General features: G+C 44.3%; 1 protein-coding gene across 1 annotated transcript in view; it reads left to right on the top strand.

Annotated features, from left to right (window-relative positions):
• The first annotated feature begins 4,554 nt into the window (after window positions 1-4,554).
• UBE2R2 (ubiquitin conjugating enzyme E2 R2) overlaps window positions 4,555-16,749 on the top strand; it is a 113,291-nt gene continuing 101,096 nt past the window's right edge. The window contains exon 1 of the mRNA XM_027616641.2: window positions 4,555-5,369. Coding sequence (XP_027472442.1) covers window positions 5,193-5,369 — 177 coding nt within the window. The 5' untranslated portion in view covers window positions 4,555-5,192. The remainder of the gene's footprint in view (window positions 5,370-16,749) is intronic.

Genomic DNA, 16,749 nt, shown 5'->3' with positions numbered 1-16,749 from the left:
ATCTTGGGGGTTGTGAGTTTGAGCTGACATTGGGTGTAGTGATTACTTAAAAATAAAATCTTTTTTTTTTAGATTTTATTTATTTGAGAGAGAGAGAATGAGAGATAGAGAGCACGAGAGGGAGGAGGGTCAGAAGGAGAAGCAGACTCCCTGCTGAGCAGGGAGCCCGATGTGGGACTCGATGTGGGACTCGATCCTGGGACTCCAGGATTGTGACCTGAGCTGAAGGCAGTCGCTTAACCAACTGAGCCATCCAGGCACCCTAAAAATAAAATCTTAATGGACACCTGGGTAGCTCAGTTGGTTAAATATCCAACTCTTGATTTTGGCTCAGGTCATGATCTCAGGGTTGTGAGATCGAGCCCTGTGATGGGCTCCATGCTGGGCGTGGAGCCTGCTGTCTCCCTATGCCCCCCCAATAAATAAGTAAAATAAAATCTTTTTAAAAAAATTGCATCCACCCCAACATTTTCAGTTTTAGGCCCTACTTTAATCACCTCCCCTAGTATTCACCAAAACTTGCAATGATATTATTTATCTAGTAGTTACTTGTTTTTGTGTGATTCAGTCTCAGCCACTAGAATGTAAGCTCCACGAGGGCATGACTAAATCATTTCCATCTCATTCACTACTGTATCCTTGACATTTAGCATAGGGCCTGTCACATAGCAGGCACTCAATAAATATTTGTTGAATGAATGAATGGCTCTTTCTTAAGAGTACCTCAGAGTCTGGGAGAAAGATGTAAACAAATAATTGCAGTATAGCATTGGAGATGATATGATATGCATGGATTGCTATGGGCATGTTAGATTAGGAATATTACAGTACTTCGATTAAGAGCAGTCATGCTTAAGTGGGATGCCCAAGATTCAACTCCAGGTTCTAACATTTACCCACTGGGTGACCTTGGTAACTTTCTTTCTTTCTTTTTTTTTTTTTTAAGATTTTATTTATTTATTTGACAGAGAGAGACAGCGAGAGCAGGAACACAAGCAGGGGGAGTGGGAGAGGGAGAAGCAGGCTTCCCGCTGAGCAGGGAGCCCGATGTGGGGCTCGATGTGGGGCTCGATCCCAGGACCCCGGGATCACGACCTGAGCCGAAGGCAGACGCTTAACGACTGCGCCACCCAGGCGCCCACCTTGGTAACTTTCTTAACCTTTCTAAATCTTATAGTACTCAGGGCGCCTGAGCCTTTGGCTCAGGTCATGATCCCGGAGTCCTGGGATCGAGTCCCACATCGGGCTCCTGGCTGAGTGGGGAGCCTGCTTCTCCCTCTCACCCCCTCCCCTCATGCTGTTTCTCTCTCAAATAAATAAATAAACAAACAAACAGAAATAAATCTTATACTCAGGAAAACAGATACTCTAGTATGGATGTCATGCATTTTTTGACATTTAAACAGGATACTGCTTGTAAAGGGCCTGTCACATACTGATGCACAACAAATGTTAGCTATTATTATTAAAGAAAGATTGTGGCTCCTTAAGAGCACTAGTTGACTTACATGTGTTAACATACACAGAATGAAAAAAAAATGTTTGTCCCCTAAAAGGAGTCATTCTAGAAGGTCAGAATTAACCTCTCTAAAACAAACACTCCTATTTCTCATTTATCTTTCTTTAAAAAAACAAAAAGATTTTATTTATTTGACAGAGAGAGAGATAGCGAGAGAGGGAACACGAGCAGGGGGAGTAGGAGAGGGAGAAGCAGGCTTCCCCACAGAGCAGGGAGCCCGATGTGGGGCTCAATCCCAGGACCCTGGGATCACGACCTGAGCCGAAGGCAGACGCTTAACGACTGAGCCACCCAGGCGCCCTCTCATTTATCTTTCAAGATTTCCATATCTTTTCTCTTTGGAAGAAAGAATCAATTCTTCAGAAGAGCCCTGGTTGAGGGGCGCCTAGGTGGCTCAGTTGGTTAAACGTCTGCTTCAGGGTTTTGGGATCGAGCCCTACGTCGGGCTTCCTTGCTCAGAGGGGAGACTGCTTCTCCCTCTCCCTCTGCCGCTCCCCCTGCTGTGTGCTCCCCTCCCCCCCCGCCGCCTCTCAAATAAAAATCTTAAAAAAAAAAGAGCCCTGGTTGAAGAGTACCAGGTGATGCGGTAGAGACTGAGGGTAAGTGGCCTGTTTCCTTTACCACCAGAGGGCACCAATCAGTCAAGTCATTTTACCTGTCATTTTACCTTTCCCACACTATGGGAAAGCTGTAGGAAGCCGTTTCTGCCATTCATTCTTTTGACAAGTATATTTTGAGTACCTACAACGTGCCAAACATCGTAGTAGCTTGTATATAAACAAGAAGCTTGTGTAAACAAGACCTGTCATCCTTATGGAATTTATAATCTTGAGCACCTACTGTGTGTCTGAGAGGTCCTATTAGACATGGGGGTGGAGGGTGGGGTTCAATTTGTTGTTGTTACTGATTGTTTTCCTGCTCTTGGCTGTAAGCCCATGAGAATAATTACTTAGTGTCTACTTTGTGTCAAACAATGTGCTGGTTGCTGCAGATCCAGGCCTGAATAAGACACAGTTGCAACCTGCTAATAAACGATGTCTTACCTGCTAGGATAAAAAGGCATGAGACAAATTCTAGACTTCCTCTGACCTGAGAATGGAGAACCTTAGTACACACCTCATTTTCACATTAGGCTATGAGCCCTCTAGACAGATATATGTTTGTTAGCCATCTACCTTAGGGCCATGGTCATTGCAGATATTTACTATGACTTTATGAGTTTATTTAAACTCAGTGAGCAGCTTCTGGTCTGGTTGTCAGGTGTATGTTACAGTGGGTTAGGCTAGGGATCTACCATCTTCTGGGGCAGGGTGGGACTGTGATGAGTTAATGAGGGTGAAATTCTTTGAAGATGAACTTTCTGCCTATTTGTCTACTCACATCCTTGTTATTAAAGGTGTCAACATCATCTCCCACGTTTCCAGGTCAGCAATCTTCTTGTCCCTAAATTGAATGGTAGAGGAAGGGAAGTCAGAATGGTTGAGGGGGTGGTAGCCAGAACACAGCTATGCCTTCAATTTTTTTTTCTTTAAAGTTCCTATTTATGGATCATTTACCATGTGCTAGTCATTGTGTCAAATGCTGTATATAGATGATCTCATTTAATATTTACAATAGTTTAAGTTAGGTGTAATTAACCCTTTATTACAGAAGCTGATGAATAAGGAATGGATAATGTAAATGGTGGAGCCAGGGTTGGAACTTAGGATCTTTTTGATCTCAAAATTCTAAATGTGTGGAACTCTGATAGTATCCTCACTTTTCTAGGAAACGTTTCAGCAGTTGCCACAGGACATGCCTTTCCAAGAGAATGGGTTATTCTAAATCATGAGGATTTAAGACTGTCTCCGTGGGCGCCTGGGTGGCTCAGTCGTTAAGCGTCTGCCTTCGGCTCAGGTCATGATCCCAGGGTCCTGGGATCGAGTCCCACATCGGGCTCCCTGCTCAGCGGGAAGCCTGCTTCTCCCTCTCCCACTCCCCCTGCTTGTGTTCCTGCTCTCACTGTCTCTGTCAAATAAACAAATAAAATCGTTAAAAAAAAAAAAAGACTGTCTCTGCATCTCACTTCAGTTATGATTATCTTAAAAGTCCCTCGGTTCCAGGTCGGACCTTCAAGCTGAAAGGATCTATAGGGGGTCAAAGTTCAACCATAGTATTTTTTTTTTTTTTTTAAGATTTTATTTTTAAGTAATCTCTACACACAGGGTAGGGCTTGAACTCACAACCCCGAGATCAAGGGTCGCATGCTCACGGACTGAGCCAGCCAGGTGCCCCGATAGTACTTCATTTTACAAATAACTGAGGGATAGCCAGAGCACTTGCCCCAAATCACAGGGAAGGGCCAGGAACCCAGGTTTAGTCTGCGTTACTACTTCCCTCTTTATTTCCCACAACTTCCTCTTTGTAGTTAAGAAGAGAAGTAGAAGATGGCCCATCTGCCTTCCCCATTTCTCGGATAGGAATCATCTCCCCCACCCCACCCCACCCCACCCCTGTGGGTGACACACTGCCAAGAACACACGGGGCTTGAGGGCCCTGCACAAGGAATGTCGGGACACTTGTTCCCACGATAAGACTCATAAACTCAGCATATTCTTGTCAAGCACCTACTGAGTGCAGGGACGGCGGACTTTGTGTCACGGGGAGGGGTCTGCAGAGGACCAGGGTTCGACGGAGGATGGCTGTGGAAGCCTGTGGACACCCACACATAGGGAGAGGAAGGGAAGGCGCTGACAGCTCTAGGACCAGCGGTCCCTTCCCGGGAGCTCCCAAGCAACCGCGACGTTCAGCCGCACAACCGTCATTTTGGGGCCAAGGGTAGCCCCTGTGGCTGCCCTCGGCCCCCACAGCAGCTTGGCCCTTTAAGGGCGGGGGACACGCGTCGGCGTCACAAAGCGCCGCCACCGCGCCGGGTGGCGGAAAGGAGGCGGGGAAGTGAGAGGAGGGCGGGGGAAGGAGAGGAGGGCGGGGGAGGGAGGGGCGTGCGCACGCGCGTCTGGCCGCCCGCCTCCGAGAGCCGCCCTCCCTCCCGGCGCGCGCCCCTCCTCCCTCTCTCCCTCCCTTCTTCTTCTTGGCTCCGTCGCTCCCGCGGCGCGAGGCGCTCTCGCTCTTCTCCTCCTCCTCCGTCGTCGCCCCTCCCCCCGCGCAGCCGCCGCCGCCGCCACCGCCACCGCCACCGCCGCGAGACCCCCGCGCGCCGCGCGCCCCTCACCCTCCCGCCCCGCGCGCCCTTCGGCCCCGGCAGCCCCTGAGGAGAACGAGAGGGCGAGCGAGCGCGGCGCTCCCGGGCCGGCTCGGCCCCCTCCCCTCACCATCGCCGGCCCTTCGTCGCCCTCCTCCGCTTCCACCCCCTCTCCCCCCCCCCCCCGTCAAGTTGAGGCCCCCTCCGGGGGGGGGGAGGCCCGGGACCGGGAGCGAATTCCCCTAACTCCCTCAGCCCCTCCCCCCACCTGGCCCGAGTGTGAGGAAAAGGGCCCGGCCCGGCCCGCGTCGTGTGTGAAGGAGGACCCGGGCTGGCCCACGGGCCGTCTGGGGCCTGGTCCGGCCCGCCGGGTGTGTAAAGACAGAGGCCCGGTGCGGCCCGGCGGAGGGCGAGCGGAGGGGAGGGGCCTCGTCCGGCCCGGCCGGTGCGAGAGGACTGGGGCTCCGGCCCGGCGCCGCCGCCGCCGCCGCGATGGCCCAGCAGCAGATGACCAGCTCGCAGAAAGCCCTGATGCTCGAGCTGAAATCCCTGCAGGAGGAGCCGGTGGAGGGCTTCCGGATCACCCTGGTGGATGAGTCCGACCTCTACAACTGGGAGGTTGCCATCTTCGGACCCCCCAACACCCTCTACGAAGGCGGCTACTTCAAGGTACCCCTACCCCCTCCCAGACCAGGCTTCCCCAGGCGGAGGCCTCCGCTCCCCGCCGTTTGCGGGGCCAAGAGTGTGAGCGCGAGTGTGTAGAGGGGGCTCCTCACCTCGGCAGCCCCCTCCCCCCATCCGTGGAAGCAGGAAGGCCTTGCTCACCAAGTGCCTTTTCTTTGTCATGGGGGCGGGGGCTGGAGGCCAGACTGCACCGGGAAATAGGAAAGTCTCTCTGGCTACGGTAGTGGCTACCGGCGGAGGAGGGCTGTCTTTGTTTTGTTTCCCCCAGCTGAGGGTGTGTGGGAAGAAAGGTGGTCTTTCCTTTCTCATCTTCCCCTCAGAACCATCCCCGCGCCGGCTGGAACTGCCCCAGAGGGCAGAGTGACCTGCACTTAGTGGATTGGATCTTTCTTTTTTGGGGGCTGAGGGTGGGGGAAGGGTATTAGCCTGTCATTCCAGAGGCTGCCCAGTGACCTGACACTTTGAGGATTTGATGGGCTTCTTGCGTGGTGGTGGTTCCAACTTCGCATTCCAGCGGGCGGTAATGAATAGGACCCTAGGAGTGGTAAACAAGGGTGCCTGCGTTTCCTTGCCTTTCTCCACTTGAGGGAACGCTAATTTAGCCCCCTTTCTGTTCTCATTCTCTGTTTACTTCAGTGGTATTTCAAAATGCCCTTTGTCCTCACCCTGCCACCAACTTTGCTGGCTTTTTCCCCCCCTACATGTAGAAATATCTGCAGACAGTGGAACATGTTATGTAGGGAGATTGATAGTTTCCCACTTCAGGGAGACAGAAGTGAAACGTTTTACTCAGGTTAGCTCTAGCAAATGGGGTGGTCTTACAGATGAAAAGTATCATCTGAGGTGAGAGGGTTTTGAACAGTGGTTATTATCATTCTTGAATCCAGTGGTTTTCTTTTTTTTTTACTCCATTTCTTTTTTTAAAAAATTTTAAGATAACTTGGCGATATCGAGAGTTTGTTTTTGTTTTTATTTTACCATTTTTGTAAGGACGAATCATAGATTGAAGGTGCAGTGTTTTAAATGGTGGAGGCAGAGACAGGAAATTAGTGCTAGGGAATCCATTTAATTTTATTTCCAAAAGTAAGTAAAATAGAGCAGTGAGTCAATCTTAGTTTGTTTTGAAGGGAGGGGCTATCTTGGCATAAGTTTTAAATGAGTATCTTAGTCATGTAGTTATGATGTACATTTTTAGGACTACCCAGTTTTGTTTTTCTATCTTTCTAAAGGTAGAACCGTCAGTGTCAGCTTTGAAATTGGGTCAACTTTGTAGAAAATGTGAAGAATTGATGGGGGATGTTTAATATTTATTCCTGTGATAGTCAGTGAATGCCTAATAAAAGCACATTTTTAGAATACTGTGTAAGAGCAGTTCTCTTACCAACTATATGCTTAATCTCTCGTGGTCACCATACACTGCACCTTTTAGATGCAGATGTTAACGTACAAGTTGTTAGTGACAAATTGGAGAAAGTATTGCTGTGTCTACCGGCTAACTTTAGTGACGTAAAGTTTAATTTCCATAAAATGTCATTGTTTGGGACAATTGAGAGTCAAGGTGAATGGGTACTAATTAGAATAATCTCCACTTCAGTGTTTTAAAAAAAGTTATGTGAAAGGAAATAATGGGTTGCAAATTGTAGTATTTTTGCTTAAGTAGCAGGAAAAGGACTGGAGAATCCTCTCAGTTTGAAACAGGTAGTATGGGAAGAGGATTCTCTACTGTGGCAAACATTGATTTCAGTTAAATGCTTTGTAATTTCAGTCCTACTAAGAAAGAATGGTTGAATTTCATTGTATATGTTAGATTTCTTAATCTTTTTACCTTTATTTTATCTTTTAAAGATTTTATTTGAGAGAGAGCGCGTGAGCACGAGCACAAGCGGTGGGGAGGGGAAGAGAGAGGGAGAAGCAGACACCCCGCTGAGCAGGGAGACCAACGCAGGGCTCAATGCCAGGACCCTGAGATCATGACCCGAGCCAAAGGCAGATGCGTAACCAACTAAGCCGCCCAGGCACCCCAATATTTCTACCTTTAATTGTGACATTTAAAAATGTATGAAAATTCTTAGGTTTTATGTTTTAGTATTTGAGAATTCTGTCAGTCTTGTTTTATTCCTTATCATATGGCCTTTTATCCCAAAAGTCTTTTGTTGGAAAAAGGCAAATTTATGGTCATGAGCAGTTAACACTGGTGATAAGTCTAAAGCCATTGTTTTTTATTTCACTGCTTTTGTCATAAAACAAGGCTTTTAGTGTGTTCCACTACAGCTGCAGTTAAAAGTTGGCACAGACCTTTTTCAACCACTATTCTCCCATATCAAATGATAGTTCTTGAACATTTAGTATAATTTATTTTCAAGTTAAATTCTTTTCTCTATTTTACATAATAGTTTCTGAAGGCAGTGGGACAGCCAATCATTCTTTACATTTTTCATAGTGTGACTCCTTTACTTTTACATATTAATAGGCTTTTTATTGATCTTTTTCACCATGATATAATTGGCTCCAGTCTAACTATGGCATCTGTTGTGACTGGTGAGACTTGTATTTCACAAATTTTTTTCAATTCATCTTTTGTTTTTTAAATATCTCAAAAAAAATATCTTGAGTTGTGTGTTTCTTAGCTCTCGGGTTTCGGGGTGGCATGTATGATGGGTAAAGGTAGTTTCTTGTGCCTGTTTTTCTGGATATTATACCATCTTTTTGTCCAGTTTCTTGATCTCTTAGTCTTAGCGAGTGAACGTCTTTGCTGCTTCTACTTTTTCCTCTAGGGATCAATCATTACAAAACACAAAGTAGGAGATGGCTTGGAAAAGAGAACGCCTCTGAACTTAATTTTGCTACTGTGGAGCAAGTTGGAATTTTATGATGTTATTGGATGAATAAATTGTTGATCAAGTGAGCAGTTAATGATGACTTAAGTTCACCCCATTCATTTAAAAAGCAGTATCTTTTCAAACAACTCCTGCTAGTGATCATAATTCAGTATGGTGCTTTGGTATAGAACTCCTTGGAGCACCTGCATTATTTATCTGAAAGCATGGTAACAATGAGTCTAGAGATCAGAAAGTGTGTCTAGGGGTGCCTGGCTGTCACAGTAGTTGGTAGAGCATGTGACGCTTGATCTCAGGGTTGTGAGTTCGAGGCCCATGTGGGGTGGAGAGATTACTTAAAAAAAAAAAAGTGTTGCATGATGTTCATAACATAACAGTTCAAATGATACAGAAAACTTAAAATATTACAGGTAACTTTTCGTAGTTTTGATTTTATTCAGTAATCTGGTGAGAGTGAAATAAGGTTTTTCCATTTTTAGAAAACTTCAGACTTCTAATTTAGAAAAGTATTTGTTATATACTAAAAGTTTTCCTTAATTGAAGCTTATCAGACTTAACAGTTTGATTTATATTAAAGAAACTCTTGAAAAAATAGAAACTCTTGAATAGTTTTAAAAAATAATGGATATGTATTACTTTCATTTGTTCTAGAATAAATGAATCTATTTTCTGCCCCCACCCCGGTCCACCCCCCAAAAACAACCAAAACCCTACCAAACTTAACCTTTGGGCCTGGCAATAGCATACTCCATTTTGTGACTCTGATTCTTTTTTTTTTTTTTTAAAGATTTTATTTATTTATTTGACAGAGAGAGATAGCGAGAGCAGGAACACAAGCAGGGGGAGTGGGAGAGGGAGAAGCAGGCCTCCCGCGGAGCAGGGAGCCCGATGTGGGGCTCGATCCCAGGACCCTGAGACCATGACCTGAGCTGAAGGCAGACACTTAATGACTGAGCCACCCAGGCGCCCCTGTGACTCTGATTCTTTTTTTTTTTTTTTAAAGATTTTATTTATTTATTTGAGAGAGAGAATGAGAGGGAAGAGGGTCAGAGGGAGAAGCAGACTCCCTGCTGAGCAGGGAGCCCGATGTGGGACTCGATCCTGGGACTCCAGGATCATGACCTGAGCCAAAGGCAGTCGCTTAACCAACTGAGCCACCCAGGCGCCCCCCTGTGACTCTGATTCTTAAGATATAGTTGAAACAATTGTTTTTAAGAAAGTGATTCTTAGTCTTGTTGTTATATGGATCCTTTTGAGAAACAATTTTCTTTGGGAAAACATTGGCACATATAAACTAGTTTGTATACATTTTCAGAGGGTTAACTGACAGGTTAAGAATTCCTGTTTTAGGGCACCTGGGTGGCTCAGTTGGTTAAGCGACTGCCTTTGGCTCAGGTCATGATCCTGGAGTCCCAGGATCGAGTCCCACATCGGGCTCCCTGCTCAGCGGGGAGTCTGCTTCTCCCTCTGACCCTCTTCCCTCTCGTGCTCTCTCTCTCTCTCATTCTCTCTCTCTCAAATAAATAAATAAAATCTTTAAAAAAAAGAAAGAATTCCTGTTTTAAAGGATTTGGATAGGCAACTTAACTTTAAAATTATGAAAGTAGTGCTTTTTTTTAAACAATTATATAATGATTCTTTCTGTCAATTAAAGCTATCTTATTTCTTAATTTTTCCTCAGTCACTTTGAGAATACCTCTTAGAGCTTTTAGCTGTAACCTTTTCTGGAAGCTGAACTTGTCTTGAGTGCTGAGTGAACATGTAAATGGAAACATAGTTGATGGAAACATAGTTGATGTCCAGTGGTTTGGGGCACTACTGTAAATGCAGTTTTCGTGTTCCCCACTGCGCCCCCCCATGGCAAAAGTATAGCACCTCAGTATAAAGAATATTCTTTTTTTTTTTTTTAAGACTTTATTTGACAGAGAAAGACAGCGAGAGAGGGAACACAAGCAGGGGGAGTGGGAGAGGGAGAAGCAGGCTCCCCGCAGAGCAGGGAGCCCGTTGGGGGCTCGATCCCAGGACCCTGAGATCATGACCTGAGCTGAAGGCAGATGCTTAATGACTGAGCCACCCAGGTGCCCCTATGGAATATTCTTTTACCCTATTAAGTTGATTCCAAATGCTTTTTTTTTTTTAAGTTTTTAACTTGTTGGAAATTGGGATTTTTTTTTTAAAGATTTTATTTATTTGAGACAGAATGAGAGAGAGAGAGAGAGAGAGCACATGAGAGGGGGGAGGGTCAGAGGGAGAAGCAGACTCCCTGCCGAGCAGGGAGCCGGATGCGGGACTCGATCCAGGATCGTGACCTGAGCCGAAGGCAGTCGCCCAACCAACTGAGCCACCCAGGCGCCCCTGGGATGTGTTTTAAAATTGCCATCAACCAGGTGGCACTTGAGACCTAGTTGTGAGAGAACCTTCCATTGAAATCTTCTAATGAAATTTTTTTGAATGCCAGCATCGGTGTCTTAAATTTGATAAAATAGTTTCTTTTTGAATGAAAGATTTGAGCCCTAGTTAATACTTTGTTTGTAGCATGTTGATTCCTGTTTTTCAGAGATTTGTGTTAGTAGTATTTATGGAGTACTATTGTAGGCAAAGCACTGTATGAAGAATAGCTATAATAAGGGAAAGTATAGGACATTGGTAACCATAGAGCTTTTATGAATGATCTTCTTTAAAATCTTTGTGCAAACTTTACAGAAATGTGAGATGTTATGTACGCAGTTGTAAATGGTAATTTAAATCAAAGCTTTAAAGTTTTTTTTAAAGATTTTATCAATTTGAGAGAGAGAGAGAGAGAGAGAGAGAGAGAGAGAGAGCACGCGAACGTGCTAGAGCGCACGCCCCAAAGCTTTAAAGTTTGAGCATTTGTCAACATAACTACGACCTATCGTGATAAAACCTTCTACTTCATCTTTGCAACTTAGCATTACTGATCCTAGTTTAAGGTTCCAGAAGAACCTGTCTTGTTGGAGACAAGTGAAATAAAGGAGGCCATCTAACAAATTGGGCCACCTCTGCTAATCTAGTTATGGGGAAATAATAGTGAGGAAGAGTTAGAAATTCAGGGCTTAGGACTACAGAACACCTTGCTTGAAAGGTCATATTTAAAAGATCTAATACTTTTGGGGCACCTGGGTGGCTCAGTTAAGCGTCTGCTTTCAGCTCAGGTCATGATCCCAGGGTCCTGGGATTGAGCCCCATGTTGGGCTCTGCTCAGCCGGGAGCCTGCTTCTCCCTCTCTCTGCCCCTCTCCCCTGTTCATGCGCGCGCTCTCTCTCTCTCTCTCTCTCTCTCTGACAAATAAAATTAAAAAAAATAAAATTTTACTTAAGTTTAAAGGTCACAAGGGTAGTTATCTATTCCTCCAAATTATGGGTCGAGATTGTTATGATGACTTCAGTTTATATCTTAAATTCACTGGAAAAATGGATTTTTTGTTTGTTTTTGGACTACTTGAATTAGAGAATGATAAATCCTATTGCAGAAAGATTTTTTTTTTAATTGGCAAATAGGTTTAATAGCAAATTTTCTCAGTACTTCAAGCAGGGAGTGGGTTGGTGCTAGTGTTGAGAAATAGAAGTCTAAGAAAACTAGTTTTGGAATTAGAAATGAATACATCTCATAGAAATGACAATGGGGGGCGCCTGGGTGGCTCAGTCGTTAAGTGTCTGCCTTCGGCTCAGGTCGTCCTGGGATCGAGCCCCTTGTCGGGCTCCCTGCTCAGTGGAAAGCCTGCTTCTCCCTCTCCCACTCCCCCTGCTCGTGTTCCCTCTCTCGCTGTGTCTCTCTCCGTCAAATAAATAAATAAAATCTTTTAAAAAAAAAAAAAGAAATGACAATGGGAGGATGATGGGGGGCATAATTTTCTTAATGCAATATTGGTTTATGCTTTTAAAATAATCCTTAATATTTTTCCAAGTAAATTTAAGCATCATAGGAAACTTGAGTAGTTTAAAGTTAACACCTTTTTTGTTGTTGTTCTTTCAGCTGAGTCTGTTAAGTGGTATTCCTTGCCTCTATTACAGCATCTTTATTTTTTATTTTTATTTTTTTAAAGATTTTTATTTGAGAGAGAGAGAATGAGAGAGAGAGAGCACGAGAGGGAAGAGGGTCAGAGGGAGAAGCAGACTCCCTGCTGAGCAGGGAGCCCGATGCGGGACTCGATCCCGGGACTCCAGGATCATGACCTGAGCCGAAGGCAGTCGCTTAACCAACTGAGCCACCCAGACGCCCTATTACAGCATCTTTAGATCAGTGCCATAGTTTTAATCTATTCTTTGTCTGGATTTCCAAATTTCATAAGGCATTATTTATCTGTTTTGCTGTATTTGCTGCATGGGCAGCTGATGTTTAATTTGAGGGATAAATCCTATGAAATAATTTGGATTATGTGGCTCACCTAGTAACATACATAGTAATTCGGATTGTAAGTATTGAATGATTACTATCTTGTTGAAGATAACCGTGGTCCCATTTGTAAGATAATACTAAGAACTGGCAAAGTTGTAGCACTTGGGGCAATATGTAATAATCTTCTGTAGAAACAATAATTTAACTTAGAAGAAAGATTTTTTTTTTAAAGATTTCATTTATTTAAGAGAGGGAGAGAGCATGAGCAGGGGGAGGGACAGAGGGAGAGGAAGAGGGAGAAGCAGACGTCTTGTCTTGAGCGGGAAGCCAGACAGCAGGGCTCAATCCCAGGACCCTGAGGCCATAACCCAGGTTGAAGTCAGATGCCTAACTGAGCCACCCAGGTGCCTGTAGAAATAAGTTTTTGTTTTTGTTTTTTTTAATTCTCAATTAGCTAACATATAGTAGTACATCATTAGTTTTTGATGGAAGATTTTTTTAAAAGATTTTATTTATTCATTTTTGTGTGAGAGAGAGAACTAGCACAAGTGGCGGTGGGTGGGGGGGACAGAGGGAGAAGTAGACTCCCTGCTGAGCAGGGAGGCTGATGTGGGACCTGATCCCAGGACCCTGGGATCATGACCTGAGCCAAAGGCAGATGCTTAACTGACTGAGCCACCCAGGCATCCTTGAAAGAAGATTTTTTTTTTTTTAAAGATTTTATTTATTTATTTGAGAGACAGAATGAGAGAGAGAGAGCACGAGAGGGAAGAGGGTCAGAGGGAGAAGCAGACTCCCTGCTGAGCAGGGAGCCTGATGCGGGACTCGATCCCGGGACTCCAGGATCATGACCTGAGCCGAAGGCAGTCGCTTAACCAACTGAGCCACCCAGGCGCCCTTGAAAGAAGATTTTTAAGTTTACTTATAATCATACCTGATATATATAATAAGACAAAAAAAGTTTTGTTATTCAAAACAATATCCTTCATATAATTCAAAACTTTTCTTTTGAAATTGTTGGCAGAGGCACAGATAAAAGTGGTGTAATACTTCATTTTCACATCATTTTAAATTTTATTTATTTATTTTTTAAACATTTTATTCATTTGTCAGAGAGAGAGAGAGCACACAAGCAGGGGGAGCAGCAGGCAGAGGGAGAAGCAGGCTCCCCTCTGAGCAGGGAGCCCAGTGCTGGACTTGATCGCAGGACCTGGGGATCATGACCTGAGCCGAAGGCAGATGCTTAACTGACTGAGCCACCCAGGCATCCCTCACATGTCATTTTTTTTTAAAGATTTATCTATTTTTATAGACACAGAGGCAGAGGGAGAGGGAGTCTTAAGTAGACTCTCGCAGAGTGTGGAGCCTGACTCTGTCTCACCACCCTGAGATCACGACTTGAGCTGAAACCAAGAGCCAGAGACTTAACCGACTGTGCCACCCAGGCGTCCCTATATTCACAGGTCATTTTTGATTGAAAAATAATATTGCTCAGATTATTTTTTTTTGCCTTATTTACTAAGTTGAATCAGAGTCAGTTTTGAATATTAAGTAAAACAAAACAAAGTCCACACTAAAGAAGGAAAGATTTGCCACTAATAAGAACGTTAAGAAGTTGTACAATAGGACGCCTGGGTGGCTCAGAGGTTAAGTGTCTGCCTTCAGCTCAGATCATGATCACAGGATCCTGGGATCAAGCCCCGCATCGGGCTCCCTGCTTGGTGGGGAATCTGCTTCTCCCTCTGCTTGTGCTTTCTCTCTCTCTCTCCCCCCCTCTCTCTCAATGACAAATAAAATCTTTGGGGCGCCTGAGTGGCTCAGTCGTTAAGCGTCTGCCTTCGGCTCAGGTCATGATCCCAGGGTCCTGGGATCGAGCCCCGCATCGGGCTCCCTGCTCTGCAGGAAGCCTGCTTCTCCCTCTCCCACTCCCTCTGCTTGTGTTCCCTTTTTCGCTGTGTCTCTCCGTCAAATAAATAAATAAAATCTTAAAAAAAAAAGTTGTACAATAGGCTCTGAAGGCAGTTCTCAAAAAAAAAGAATTCTGAATTGTTTTGAGCAATGTGGGTGTAGCACTGTTTGAGTGGGGGTATAGCCAGCCTTCTGAGGTATTTGCTCTGAAAGGGGCAAAGCTCATTTGAATTCTGGTAGTTGGATTAAGGAAAAAAACAAAAAAAAAACACTTCTTTCTTAAGGCGCATCTTGATCTTAATCACCCAGCTGCTTTTTCCCCCATTGGATAAACAGAAATAATGATGTATTCAAGCTGTTAAGGACTAAGCCCTGTGGAAAAACTTTGCGCTAATGTTTAAAAAAAAAAAAAGTATAATAACTGTTCTCAGGGTTCCTACCCTGAGTTTTTTGGACTTTGTTAATCATATTTCAGCATTTATTCTGAATAAGAAATGACAGAAAATTTGCTAGACAAAGAGTGAAATGTCTTATTGAAGATAAGGAAATTATGTAGAATTTAGATTTAAGATTTAAAGAATCTTGTGTTAAAAGGACTTTAGGGACACCTGGTTGAGTGTCCAACTCTTGGTTTTGACTTGGGTCATGATCTCAGGGTCCTGGAATCAACCCTGCGTCGGGCTCCACACTCAGGTAGTATGCTTGTCTCCTCTCTCTGCCCCTCTCCTGGCTTGTGCTCTCTCTAAAATAAATAAATCTTACCACGAGAGACTGTGGACTCTGAGAAACAAACTGAGGGTTCTAGAGGGGAGGGGGGGTGGGGGGATGGGCTAGCCTGGTGATGGGTATTAAAGAGGGCACGTATTGAATGGAGCACTGGGTGTTATACACAATGAATCATGTAACACTACATCAAAAACTAATGATGTAATGTGTGGTAATTAACATAACAAAATTTAAAAAATAAATCTTTTTTTTTAAAAGGGGCTTTTTTTTTAAATTGCATCAGTCACACAGCAAGTTTCACTTTTTTTTTAAAGATTTTATTTATTTATTTGACAGAGACACAGTGAGGGGGGAACACAAGCAGGGGGAGTGGGAGAGGGAGAAGCAGGCTTCCCATAGAGCAGGGAGCCCGATGTGGGGCTCGATCCCAGGACCCTGGGATCATGAAAAAAAGGGGGGGCTTTAAAATGAGGAGAACACTTCCTGAGTTTTTATTTTTTTATTTTTTAAAGATTATTTATTTATTTGACAGAGACACAGCGAGAGAGGGAACACAAGCAGGGGGAGTGGGAGAGGGAGAAGCAGGGAGCCCGATGCAGGGCTCAATCCCAGGACCCCGGGATCATGACCTGAGCTGAAGGCAGACGCTTAAGGACTAGCCACCCAGACGCCCCACTTCCTGAGTTTTTAATTAAATCTCCACTTATGTAACTTTTTTCTGAAGATTTTTTATTGGTAAAGTATGGAATAAGTTATGTACAGAGAGGTTCCTTAAGTTAAAAATGGTGCTGGGGCGCCTGGGTGGCTCACTCTTTAAGCATCTGCCTTCGGCTCAGGTCATGATCCCAGGGTCCTGGGATCCAGCCCTGGATCTCGGGCTTCCCACCCTCTCCCACTCCGCCTGCTTGTGTTCCCTCTCTCGCTGTCTATCTCTGTCAAATAAATAAATAAAATATTTAAATGGTGCTAGTAAGTGGCAAAACTGGAAAAGTTAGTTGGGGATGTATAAGTATTAAGGAAATCAATTTTTTTCTGTTGTGGCCAAATCTAGTAGTGTGTGAGTCTAAATGCTCTTAGATTATGAGCTCGTTAAGAAACGCCACTGGGTCTTTGAATTTCCTTCGCATTTGGCAGAGGACCAAAAAGAGTAAGTGCTTATTTTTTGGGGAGTCACATCCTTTGAGAATGACAGCCCCCCCAATTCTGCATGCAATTTCAAGGAATTACTGATACTGATATTTTTCCATAGACCTTAGGTGGTCAACCCCTAGTCTAGGACATGTGGTAGACTAAAGTGGCTAAATATTTGGACTGCTTAGTTATTCTAGTTGTGCTTTCCGCTTTGGGAAGAAATTGCATTTTATTTGGTTTTGACATTTTATAGTTGCTTGGTTGTCTGAATTAGATCTCATGTTCTTGATGACCAAAGTTTCAGCTAAAAATTAAGATTGAAATCTTGGTTATATAGTAATATAGCAAATTACGATCTTTGTATAGGGTTCTTCTTGTAATTTAAATACTATAAAACTGGGGCACCT

The sequence above is a fragment of the Zalophus californianus genome, chromosome 13 (genome assembly GCF_009762305.2).
Source record: "Zalophus californianus isolate mZalCal1 chromosome 13, mZalCal1.pri.v2, whole genome shotgun sequence".
NCBI classification, from domain to species: domain Eukaryota; kingdom Metazoa; phylum Chordata; class Mammalia; order Carnivora; family Otariidae; genus Zalophus; species Zalophus californianus.
The sequence above is the reverse complement of the archived record's forward strand: the minus strand, read 5'-3'. Positions and strand labels throughout refer to the sequence as shown.